The sequence below is a fragment of the Benincasa hispida genome, chromosome 5 (genome assembly GCF_009727055.1).
Source record: "Benincasa hispida cultivar B227 chromosome 5, ASM972705v1, whole genome shotgun sequence".
Classification (NCBI taxonomy): Eukaryota; Viridiplantae; Streptophyta; class Magnoliopsida; order Cucurbitales; family Cucurbitaceae; genus Benincasa; species Benincasa hispida.
Genome location: NC_052353.1, coordinates 56,497,152 through 56,510,198, shown reverse-complemented (window position 1 = coordinate 56,510,198; position 13,047 = coordinate 56,497,152). Strand labels below are relative to the sequence as shown.

At 34.6% G+C, this 13,047-nt stretch overlaps 1 protein-coding gene across 1 annotated transcript; it reads left to right on the top strand.

Moving 5' to 3' along the window:
* The first annotated feature begins 9,971 nt into the window (after positions 1 to 9,971).
* LOC120077638 lies at positions 9,972 to 12,243 on the top strand. The gene is made up of 3 exons (XM_039031588.1): positions 9,972 to 10,158; positions 10,312 to 10,377; positions 11,918 to 12,243. The coding sequence occupies exons 1-3, from the start codon at positions 10,111 to 10,113 to the stop codon at positions 11,963 to 11,965; spliced, it is 162 nt and encodes a 53-aa protein (XP_038887516.1). The 5' UTR covers positions 9,972 to 10,110; the 3' UTR covers positions 11,966 to 12,243.
* The last annotated feature ends 804 nt before the right edge of the window (positions 12,244 to 13,047 follow it).

Below are 13,047 nucleotides of genomic sequence, written 5' to 3'. Positions count from 1 at the left end.
TCACCTTCCCTGATGACATTTAGCATCCAACTAACCAGCTCAACTTGTACATGAACTTGAACAATTACACAATGATCATTTAATACATTTAATTTCCATTCGACATATTCCATTTAATGGCATTCACAAACATATTTCATAGCTTTCCCATCTCCTGTTATATACAAACCATCAACAAAGTTCATGTACTACAAAAACACTTTTTAAAACTATACAACCATACAACTACTTTTATCCCACATTCCCAACACTCAAATACATATGGTTCATGATGTGCAAACTATTTACAACAAGACTAAAAAACAGGTAGACTTATAATGTAGCAGGAGACCCTCGTCATGTGGCAGTAGACAACTAAGCTTGAATTCGAAACTTTATCGCTACCTGGGGGAACATAAAACATTGAAAAGCATGAGCTAATGCCCACTGAGTGGTAATTTAATATGAACATAAATTTTTCTCTTTCTAAATCATCAATAAAGTTGGTCGAATCATTCAGTAAATCATCGTTGAAGTAATAAAGTTTTAGTAACATTTCAAACACGTGCTAGTAAAATAATGGCATGATCAAGCACATTATAAAGCATACAGAAGTTATCAAGAAACCATACCAACTCTGTACCCAAATACTTGTTTACAACGGCGGGTTACTCTGGAAAAGAAATGCCCCATGCAGTGTGAACCAAATAAGAAAGTCATGCGTGCACGTAGAGCTACCTCGAGGCTATATATAGATCTATACCACAGGCCCATGATACTCTAGACTTCCCGGTATATTCTGGTCACACCTGACTTCAGTAGCCCCCTGGTAGCCTAGGTGGCGTTACAGTTACAGGTTCCTTTGGACTCCCCAGTATACTTTGGCCACATCTGACTCCGGTAGCCTTTTGATCGCCTTCGCAACGCTACTGAAACATATTCAAGTAGCACGAAAAAATAACCATCTCCCGGGTACAAGAATTAGTAGTTTGAAACCATTTTCACAAACCAATCAACATTCTTAAATCCATCATCAATAGGTTTTTAAATAAAACCATACAAATCACAATAATGTAAAATCAGGTTCCAAACTATATTTTCATAAATTTAGCTCATATAAACCAAAGAGATTTTAGAAATCATGATTCAAGCATTTTTGAATTAATAGCCAAGTAAAACAGATCATGCCATCACATTTCATAAATCATAGTATACTATCATACTTATATATTTTTCGCATCGAAATACTTAAAATAAAATCACTAATGGTCACGGGCATGAGTTCTTTTGCTTATAAGCCCTCTGGATCTCAATTTGACCTGAAACAAAGTCCCAAGGTTACTAGATATTCACAAGAGGTGAAATTAACCCTAAACAACCCTTAATGATTCAATGAGACTAATTGAACTCAATTTAACTCTAAACACTCACATTTTGCTTCTTAAGTCCATTTTTATCAAATTATCCAAAATGGCCCAAAAGTCACTTTAAAATAAAATTATTCATTTTAGAGTCAAAATATCAAGAATATCCTAACTGGGCTTAAAAAATGCTCATCAACATTCACAATGCTAAAAAACAAGCAACTGGGCACTAAAAATAGGTGGTGCTGGGCAATGGGCTGGGCGGCAATGTTGGACGTGAGCGTGCATGTGAAACCCGAATTTCCATTTTTCCTAATTAAGCCAGCGATTAAAGGATTAACTAAGTAAAAGTTAAATTCTATGTTGAAGTGAAGGAAAATTTCTAGATGTTGAATAGATTTTCCTTAAGTAGTTTTGACTTCAGCTTAAATTGATGAAAAATCGACTAAGTGTTGGACTAGGTATTGCCATGCATTGGCCATAAGATCTTGGAAAGATTACTTGGGCAAAGGGAGAATTTAAAGTGGGAGTGACGAATGCCTTGGAGGTTAGACCAACGCATTAGGCTGGATGGATGCGTTGGATGTGTTGGATGCGTTGGAGGCATTGGATGATGGACGCATTGGATGCGTTGGATGCGTTGGACGCGTTGGATGCATTGGATGCGTTGGATGCGTTGGACGCGTTGGATGCGTGGGATGCATTGGATGCGTTGGACGCGTTGGATGTGTTGGATGCAACAGTGCAATACTATGCGTTGATGCTAAGCCAATGCATTGGAGTCGTGCGACCTTGCGATGCATTGGAGGTTGGTGATGGCTTGCACGAGGGATGTGTTGGACATAGGCCATGCGATAGACTAGGTTAGACGCATGGTGTTGGCTCTTGTGATGGCTAAGTTGGATTGCGATGGTTAAGTTGGGTTGCTAAGCGTTGAGTAGTGGACTATGCGTTGAACATCCAAGAGTTGGACGCATATAAAGGATGAGATCACATAGAAAACATCATCAAACCATGTGTCTTCTTGGGAGGAAGCCTTAAGCCTTAAGAATTTGAGGTGGTTGCATCAGATTGGAAGCTTATGCGTTGGTGAAAGAAGAAGATTGCGTTGATGGTGTAAGGTAGAGACACTTGGTCGTGCGGCCAAGTAGGAGGTGTCGGCCATGGAGCAATCTTGGACGCCTATAAATAGAGCCAAGGACTTCAGTTGAGAACTCAAATTCTCTTCAAAGAAAATATAGAAGAGTGTATGAGGACTAAGTGGGAGAAGACCATTCGTTGGTCAAGAAGTTCCATGAGGGGAGATGCTGTCGGGTAGAAAAGACAAGAAGTAACATAAAATTGGAACGAGGAGTTCTCCCAGAATACTCGTGCGTTTGGAGTGATTCTAAAGCCATCTGAAAAATAAAAGAGTCTAGTTTTCATGGTGGGGCTGCCGGGAAGAAGCTCCAAGTAATCGGGCTGAAAGCTGAGAAAAAGACAAAAGGGTCAGGTTATCGGGTAAGCTGGGCTAGTATTGATTTTTTGAAGATTTTGACTAAACCATGAGGAATTCTGAGCTAAGATGTTATGGTAAGCTTTCTGAGACATTTTAGAACATGTTTGCAGAAGGAAGTATCTTAAAATAAGGTCTGGAAATATAAGTAATCTAAGCTGATATTTGAATATGGAATTTAGAGTTCAAAAGAGAAACCAAGGAAACCTAAGGAACTTCGGAAAGGAAAGTTCCTAACCAATCAAGGCGAGTAGTTATTGTGTGTTGTATTGTTGATATAATTTCTATATATAGGTAAATATATATAGGGGATAATGTTAAATAGGCATGATCAGGGATATATGTTTATCTGATTACTATGCTTGTTGAGATATTGCTTGTATGTTTGTTTTGGAAAGTGAAATTGTACCCGGGATGTATAGTTAACATGCTTGAAAAGGGTACTGGCGGGGAAATATAGTCGGCTTCGGTCGGCGGAAAATGATAGTCGGTGATGACAGACGGGAAATATAGTCAAGTTATCTAAGCATAGCTAGCGTGAAAATAGTCGATGTGCACATTGGCGGGATAATAGGGTACAGGGAAAGTTTCCACAGGAATTGTTGTTGTCTTATATATGTGTGAAAGTACTGGGGATGTTTTTATTATGTGATAACCAGCGGTCAAGCTGGGGTTGATTGTTTTAACCAGCAGTCGAGTTGGGGATTGCCCAGCGGTTTGGCTGGAAAATAATAATGAACTTGTGGTAATGTTCTTGTTGACTATATATTGCTTTCCCAAAAGTATATTTCTGTTGACAAATTTATTTGTTTATCTAAAGGCACTACTCACTGGGCTTTATAGCTCATGTTTTCCATGTTTTATGTTTTACCCTCCCCCCAGGTAGCGAAAAGTGAGGAGTTCCAGGGTGCTGCTAAGATCAAGGTCTGCCACGTGCCACAGTTACACTTTCGGAGGGTTTTACAGTTGTTGTTGTAATTTGTAATTATGTCTTGAAGTTGTATAAATGATACATTGTTGTAAATAAAATGGGCCTACTTAATCAGTTGATTGTTAAATTTGTTCATTGGTATCAGAGTTATTTCCGCAAGAGTTATTAGGCAATAAGTGTCAACCAAAGGGTTGATAACTACTGCAATCATGCCCTTTCCTAGGCTAAGAGGGTGGTTTGGGGCAGGGTGTGACACGTGCGTGGGTGGCCGTGGGAGGCACGTTGGGGGGTGGGGGTGGGCGTTGGCATGGTAGAAGCACACGTGGGCATAAGGTTAATGGGTAGGAGACGCGTGAACGGGGGATAGACGGATGAGTGAATGGATTAGGCTAGCGTAGGTGTGCAAATGAGGGTGGTGACACAACGTAGGCGCGCGCGCGGGGCTGGGCATGGCTGAGGGGGTGGCTACTGTCCTTGCCTAGTGAATTTCCTACTGCAACCTGATTTTTCAAAGCTTTAAAACACTAATTCCAATCAAATAAACTTTAAATAAATTTTATGAAACTTAAGTGAGACCTTTTAACTAGCTTATAAAAAATTTTGGGTGCTAAAATCTTCCACTAAGTGCCTTGAAAACTCCTTTAAAACAGCAAGCTTAGATTCACTCGATTTCTAGACAACCTCTGTTTTCTTCAAGTTTTCTTGACCTTTTTGATCTCCAATCATTTCAGCAGCCCTAATATTTATTCTACACTCAATCAACTTTCATTTGATCTAAAATTTACGAAGATAACACAGGTATGGAAGAACTAGCCTTCCAAAAATGCCCTTCATATGCTGCCAAAAACTGCATTTTCTTCATCCAACCATTTTGAGTCAACCATTTGCTCGTCCTTTTACGTGGATTCTTCTCATTTTTCCTTATCTTTTTCATCCTTAATTAAGTTTATCAAGTTAAATTAATTTATAAATTTAGGAAATTAATTGAAAACTATTTTCCAACCTAAACACTCCTCCTCCTTACTCTTAACTCACTTTGTTTCTCCTACCAAATTTTATTTCTTCTTTCTTTCTAACACTTAGCCAATCATAACTCATTTTCTGTAGCCAATCACCCAGTCATAATTAATTACTCCAACAATCAATAATGTTACCAAGTTACTAAATAAATAAAAATGAACTTGCTATTGTAAAGTAATTTTCAACTATTAACTTCAACACTTAGCAACAAAACATGCTTAGGTCATATAATCAATGTGATTCATTTAGGTAAAATCTAAACTTACTTATTTAAGTTAATCCTAAGCATAAACAAGAGGAAAAAGAACAAGGGCTTACAGTCACCTGGAGAGTCTAGGTCTACAGGACTTCATCATTTTGTCTAGGGCAAGTGGAAGATTTTATTGGGTATAGTGTATGCCCTAGTTTATTTTATTGTACTTTTTATTGTATACACCACTAGCTTTAGGAAAAGTGGAAGATTGTTAGGGTTGATGTCCTAAATCTCGTGGTTTTTGTAGTTTGTAATTTGTATACGAATTATTTCCTTAATAAAATAATGTGTTATTTTATTCGACATTTAGATTGCATTTACTCAATCCAAGAAACTAAGATTCCAGGTTATTTTATGTAACTTAAACATATATGTGGTTGACATACAGGTGGATCATATTTAAGTAATAATCTAAATGGTCTGTAGTATATGGGTAAGGTTTGATGCCTTATTTTGGTGACACTATGGATACGACCTACTTTGTAATTGTTACAAAGTTGTAAAGTGTTACAAATGATGTGATCCTAATCGTTCACGTAGAGATATGTGAGTGGGAGTATTCTATATAAAGAATTTGTATGAGACTAAACTGCGAAATGATTAGTCTATCTTTTAACACCGTTAATTGAAGAGATTAATATTTCATTAGGTGACCATAGGTGACTTGACCTTAATCCTGAGTTAGTTATGAACTCATGTCTATGAAAGCAGTCATTTAATCTGTATGGGAGAGAGTGGCTGAATTCATGGACTCAATAAACCTACAATTTTGGGGATTTTTTCGAGTAGGGAGCGGGGAATATAGCTACATACGATGGAATTCACTCATTCCTATCTTTAGGTAAGTAGATGAATTGCTCCCTTATGGGCTGATTTCGGGTCTTGAACAATGAGAACTCACCCTCTCACTGGTCCAAGAGGGATTAGTTATAATTAGACTATCAACTATTTGTTCATTAGAGGGATCAATGGTACTTAAGAAGTTAGATGTAATTACAGGGGTAAAAAGGTAATTTGACCTAGCTATAATTATGAACGATTCTTGAAGAGTCGACTTACTATTGATTGGTTATATTCATGGACACAGAAATATATTTATAGTGTGAAAAATGTAACTGTGGGTCTTTATTGGAGTGATCTACAATTAATGAATGTTTATTAATGTAATTAAAGAGTTTAACCAATTCATTTCGTATCATTGGAGCTTCAATCTATAGATCTATTAGGTCCCCTTACTAGGTCAATAAGGGTAAAACAAGAATCAATTAATTTTGGATTAATTTGAATTGTTCAAATTAAATAAGGGAATTAACTTTATGAGATACAATTAATATATATATGCGGATACATTATAATATAAAGTTAATTTTGTATAAGACTCAAAATTATACTTTATGAGAGAGATAAATATTCAAATAAGATTTAAATATTAGTTATATGAATGAGATTCAAATAAAACCATAGGTTAAAATTCATATTTAACTATAGGTTATGTGAGAGAATATACGATTCAAATGAAACTAAATATGTGATATTTAAGAGATATTGCGTTGAAGAAGGTCTTCAAGAGATATTCTTCTCTTTCCTTTAAAGCATGTTGTTTGTATATATATATATATATATATATATATATATATATATATTATTTATTTTATTTATTCTATGCATGTTGTATGATCTCTGCTTTTCACACATTTCTAAAATGAATTACACTGACACATGAGTTCACACGCTTCCACTATGGAATTCCATTTCTTTATATATATATTATATATAATATATATATATATATTATTGAAAAAGAAATGACAAAAAAGTAAAATGGGCGTAGTCTCAATAAGAGAATCTAGAAATCTCATGTTTTAGGAGGATATCCAGACTCTCAAGATGCCCTTCGTAAGGGTATCTTAGGATATTTGAGAATCTTTGGATGACATACATCTTATGATACCGCAAATTGAGTGCAGTAATCTAGATGCCCACTCCATAGGAATCTTAGATACCTGCCAAACAAACAACCCCTTAGAGTTGATGAACCAAAATTGCATAATTTATACTTTTGAAAGTAGTGGCGAATCCAAAAATTCATCTCGGGGGCCCAAACATGGACGGATCTATAAAGGGGCTGGGGGGCACGTATCCCTTTCAATCGATGACCTATATATATATATATATATGTACGTATGTATGTATGTATGTATATTGATTTTCGTTAAATATTAAAAATTTGTAGTTATAATTAATATATAGTATTTGTTCAACAATAGACCAATATCCAAAGAATGGTTCAGTGCAAGGGCTCTATTTTTCAATAACTGGTGATAGGTGTTGGGTCCAAATAGTGAGAATTGCATCTTTTGTTTGAATTTTGAACTTTTCATATTTATCATTTTTCTATATACAAGTGGACATGAAAACTAAAATAATATGAATAATTGTATCATTACAAAATCACTAAAATAGACAATCTCTAGATTTGACTAAACAAAATACTTAAAGAGAATTAGAATGATTAAATCAACTCTATAACATAAGCATTATGATTCTATTCAATATTCACCTATTCATGCATTCATAACATCGACAAATGACACTGCAAGCTCGATCCAACCATCTGCAAAAGTGATACTAAATATTTTTCCATCTCTTATTGCCCCAACAATTATAAGTAATTAGAAATTTGAATGGCACGAGGTCATTACTGATGCCATCCAGACCTAATGCGAGAGGCGGAAATGCCAAAGCAAGAGGTGGAGTGGAAGCCACCTTCAACCATCTAATCATCACCATAAAAATGGCGATGAAGATTCCAATTAATATAATAAGTGTTACAGTCGACATTGTTTTGTTGAAATGCGAATGTTATTCTGCTGGGCACAACGGACGACGGGTGGGAAGGCAACAAATTTACCCTTGTTTGAAACTTCTAGATTTTGAAAGATTTCAAATAAAAAAAAAAAGAAAACAAAGGAAAAATGAGTATAGAAGTGCCAATAGTGGAAATTAAGAGAGATGAAAGAAATCAAAGACGACACGACATGAGTGTGATGTTGTTGCCCTTAAGATTCAAAAAGCTTTCTTACAACCGACAATGCAACAACGAAAATGAAGAAGAAGAAATAAATCTAACACAACAAGGTCTAGGTGTTTGTGGTTGCCGAACGGAGTGGTTGAAAAACTTTCTTTTGGTGGGTTCTATGCATGGTCGTGGTCTATAGGTTGGAGAATGAACAAAAGTGATTTTAGGGTTTAGATTTTATTTATTTATTATTTTTATATATCTCTACTTCTCTACTATAATAAAAGGACAAAATGGAGAGAATCTTTAATTTTCTATTTTGTCCTTACTTCCTTTTAAAGTTTTCATTTTACTTTTTCCCCTTAATTTTATTTTTTCTCTTCATGTAATATAGTAGAGAAGTATGTGGGGAATTTAATATAGTAGAGAAGTATATATGTATGTATATGTATATATATATATATATAACCCTTAAATCGCTTTTATTCATTCTCCAACCTACAGACCGCGACCTTGCATAAAACCTACTAAAAGAAAGTTTTTCAACCACTCCGTGTGGCAACCACATCACACCATACCTTACCATGTTTGATTTCTTACTTCTTCTTCATTTTCACTGTTGCATTGTTGGTTGTAAGAAATGTTTTTCAATCTCAGCGACAACAACATCACACCCATCGTCTTTGATTTCTTTCTTCTCTCTTCATTTTTACCATTGTCATTGTTGGCCATCAGTACACTTCTATACTCATTATTCCTTTGTTTTTCATTATCATTTGAAATTCTTCAAAATCCAGAAGTTTTAAATATGGTAAATTTGTTGCCAACTCCCGTTTGTCGTCCATTGTGCCTAGTAGAATAACACTTGCATTTCAATAAAACAATGTCAACCATAGAAGTCTTAATACTTATTATAATTAATTGCGATCTTCATTGCCATATTAAGAAGAGGAAAGTTTCTCAACCTCTACGTGTGGTAGCCATATCACACCCAAACCTTGTCGTGTTTGATTACTTTCTTCTTCTTCACGTTCTCCATAGCATTTACAGTAATAAGAAAGCTTTTTCAATCTCCGTGATAGCCACTGCACCGTCATTGATTTCTTTCTTCTCTCTTCATTTTCACTAGTGCCATTGTTGGTCGTCAGTATGATTTTATACTTATTTTTCATTTGTTTTTCATTTTGATTTGAAATCCTTCAAAATCCAGAAGTTTCAAATAGGGATAAATTTGTTGCCACTTCCATCTGTCGTTCGTTGTGCCCACAATCATATTTCAACAAAACAATATTGACCGTAGAAGTCTTGACACTTATTATATCAATCATAGTCTTCATCGTCGTTTTTATGGTAATGATTAGATTGTTGGAGGCGATTTTCACTACTCATGCTCTAATAGAATTATAATGCTTAAGTTATAGAGTGAGATTGTTTGTTTTGACGGTTTTATATGCTTATGTTATATAAAAATATAACCCTTGTACACCACTTAACAATTCTCTAGCTATTGGTTTTTTGTTGAATGAATATTATATATTAATTATAACTACAAATATTTAATATTTAATATTTAATGAAAAACAATATACATATATAAAAAAAGTCACAAGTTGAAGGGGCACTTGTCTTTCTTGGTCCTTTTATAGATCTGTCCCTATTTAAAAGTCCATAATATTAATTCTCTATTTGATGTATGAATTTCGCTAGAAATGATTTTAAATTTAATGATTTAAAAAATGAAAATACTTTCGTATGATTTTAAATTTAATGATTTAAAAAATGAAAATAATTTCATATTTCTATCTATATATGGAACTAAAGTAATTCAAAATCAATAAAATCATCGTAATTAAGAAAAAAAAGAAGAAGAAAAAAACTCAAGTGCATTAGAGAGCACTCCGCACGGGATTAAATCCTGGACTGGTCAGTAATGGACTTTAATCTCCAGAGTCGAACCTCCAAATTCCTAGGGCTCCTCTCTTCTCAAAATCGGCTTCTCCTTCTACAAAACTCTTTCTTCTTCTCCATTTTCCTTTGCAAAATCCTTTAATGGCGCTTCCTCCAGGCCCCTATTCTGGAACCAGCACCCTCGCTTTGGTATGTTTTTCTTGTTTTCCCATCGTTTTCCTTCAAAATTTTGGTCTGGAGATTAGGTAGAACATTTCGTGTTGAAATTGCTATTTCTGGATCTGATTTTGGATTCAATAATGGAAATTAATGTTCATATTCAACGGTCTTGATCCTTGCCAGGTTGCTCGTGCGTCGGCGTTCTCTGTTGGACTTGTCTACGGAAGCCTCAAGCTCAAGTACCTTCAGGTTCGTTGATTTGGGATTCCGTTGTTAGTGTTTCTAAATTCTCATTCCTGCCAAGCGTGTCGTTGAGCCATCTGCTATATATCGTCGCATTCTAGATATAGGATATATTTTTAGAGCGTATGTAAGTTTTAATCTGATTGTTTTTTAAGGCTAAGTTATTCAAAATGCCCCTGTGCTTTGAGATTAGTTTCGATTTTACTCTTATTGTTGAAGACTCCCTTCTACCCTTAACCTTTAAATTGATTCAAATATGCTCTTTGAGAATTTTATCTTTAAAACGAGTTATGGAAATTGATGGGGCTGCTTAGTTTTAACTTGAAAGTGTACAGTGGCAGACATGGCTTTTCAAAAATGGACTAAATGAAGGGCCAATGTAGTTTGAAAAGGGATGGTCTTGTTCTCGTATCCTTTTTAAATAGACATATCTGCCAGTACTTTATCTACAACTCAACAGCCATGTCAATTTCATCACAATGGTAAAATTGTTCAGGAGCATTTTTTTAATCAATTTTGAAGGTCAAGAATAGAAATAAAGAGTTTGAAACGATAAATGTGTAATTGAAACTAACCTCAAAGCTCATGGATATATATATATATATATATATATATATATATATCTCAATAATTTAGTCTTTTTCTCTATAAGGAAGTAGAGTAGAAAGTGAAGGCGAGAGGTTATCTTACTGAATGATGGGAGTTATAAATTGAACCATCCAGTTAACTTGAATATCGAAAAAGGAATAATTGCATAGCTTCCTAGAAAAGAGTATACCGTCCAGAAACCAAAAGGTAATGCCATCAATCATCTCTGGTAGATTTGACAAGTTTTCTTCAACAATTCTCCGAATTCTTTCCCCCTCCATCAAAAGGAACGCCATCAGCCATCTCTTGTCTTCACTCTTTTTGAAATTTAGTGAAGAAAAAATTTCTGATCTAGAATACTGATTCCTTAGTGATTAAGATTTTTATTGTCGTTACTATTATGTATGATGCAATTGATGTGTTTTCTGATTGCAATATTTGTTTTGTCGTTTATTTTATAACAGATCATCATTAATTTATCATTTTACGATTTACATTTTAAACATTTTTTTTTGAAGCAACTATTTATGTTTTACATCATAGTTGATAAATATATTAAATTGGATTAATTGGTCTAAATGTCTAATGCCAAGAAAGGATTAATTGTTTTTAATGGGCTGTCAATTTCTTTGAACTTGACGGTTCAATTGAGTTGGATTGAAAATGATATTGGAAGTAACTATTTTCAAAGTTAAAACATAGAGTTTGGTTTTTGAACCATGGTAAATATGTTTGGTGGTCTTGGACTTTATTCCCTAATTTCCATTAATATACGAATGAAGACGAATTATTTATTCTCCTATTTCTAATGGCATTCCTGTTCAATTTCAGTTTAACTTATAGGCATTATGATTTTAAAATCTCATGTTATTTCAAGCTGTCTTGTCTTTCGAGGCCATTCTAAATGTACATGTCTGATTTTAGAATTATACTTCAATTCCTATTTTTATCACCGCAGGCGAAGGCAAAATCTCACAAGAAAGCTGAAGCAAAGGCTCATCACTGAGGTATGGCTGATTCCGCTCAGACTAAAAAGTGAGGCACCAGTTGAATTTCAAAGGGAAATAATACATGGTAGTTGGTCACGATCTACTTTTCTTTAATACTTTTTTGTTCCATGTTGCATTGAATGGCTCTATATTTCATTGAAGAGTCATGTAGATGTATCTTACCTCGGTCTTAAGAACTATATTTGAGTTACAATTAGTTTTGATGGATGGATGAGAGGACTAACATATCATTTGATTCCTTTCTTTGATTGAAATGAATAATTTGCTTCTCATCTTTCTTGGTGCAGGTGTTGTGTTAATTCATTAATGTGTCTTTATGTTATGGTATCCATATTGTCAACAAGAAAAGATCATTTCTAACAATCATTAAGAAAAATTTAGCTGCTTTCAGATAAAATGTTGAAATTTGTCATCGAATTTTTTGGGTTCTAAAATAAAAAATGAGCTTTAAAAGGAAATTCGAACAGCCATCGTGAGTTAGAGGGTTAGTCTAGTGGTACTGTGAGTATGTCAGAAACAAGGAAACTGGCATAATAGGTTCAAGGTTCAAATTCTGGTGGCCACTTAGTTTGTGATACTAAAATTCTATTGTTTTTATTTTATTTTATTTTTTCTGACAATTAAATGTCGTAGGTAGAGGTGGTTGACCATGGGGTTAGTCGAGGTCAAGGTGTTAAGTTTTTATTAGCCATGTCGGATTTAACTTCAGTTGGGATACACTTGGTCAGCTCAATTAATATTAGCATAGATGTTTTTTTTATTTCTTTTGGTGCTGGTACGAAACTCGTGATTGGTATAGCTTTAGTTTGAGGAATAGTATTTGGAAGTTTGAATTTATGTAACTATGGCATAGCTTCCAGACCAAGCATGGCTGTTTTGAATCAGCTCGTCGGTTTCATCCTGGTGTTCTATATCCAAATCTCCCTTTAGTTTCCCTTTGCAGGATATATGTCTTTTAACAACTTTTTTACTGTTTTTATTTTTTTAACGATTCTTTTTTGTACACATTTCACTCTATGTTTCACCCCCTCATCCTTGGGCAGGCCTAAGTTCTATACAGGCCCAAGGGTCAGTCCAT

Coding starts and splice junctions, on each gene's coding strand:
- LOC120077638 (XM_039031588.1), top strand. CDS start 10,111: ATGGCGCTTCCTCCAGGCCCCTATTCTGGAACCAGCACCCTCGCTTTG. Junction 10,159..10,311: donor GAACCAGCACCCTCGCTTTG/GTATGTTTTTCT, acceptor GATCCTTGCCAG/GTTGCTCGTGCGTCGGCGTT. Junction 10,378..11,917: donor TCAAGCTCAAGTACCTTCAG/GTTCGTTGATTT, acceptor TTATCACCGCAG/GCGAAGGCAAAATCTCACAA.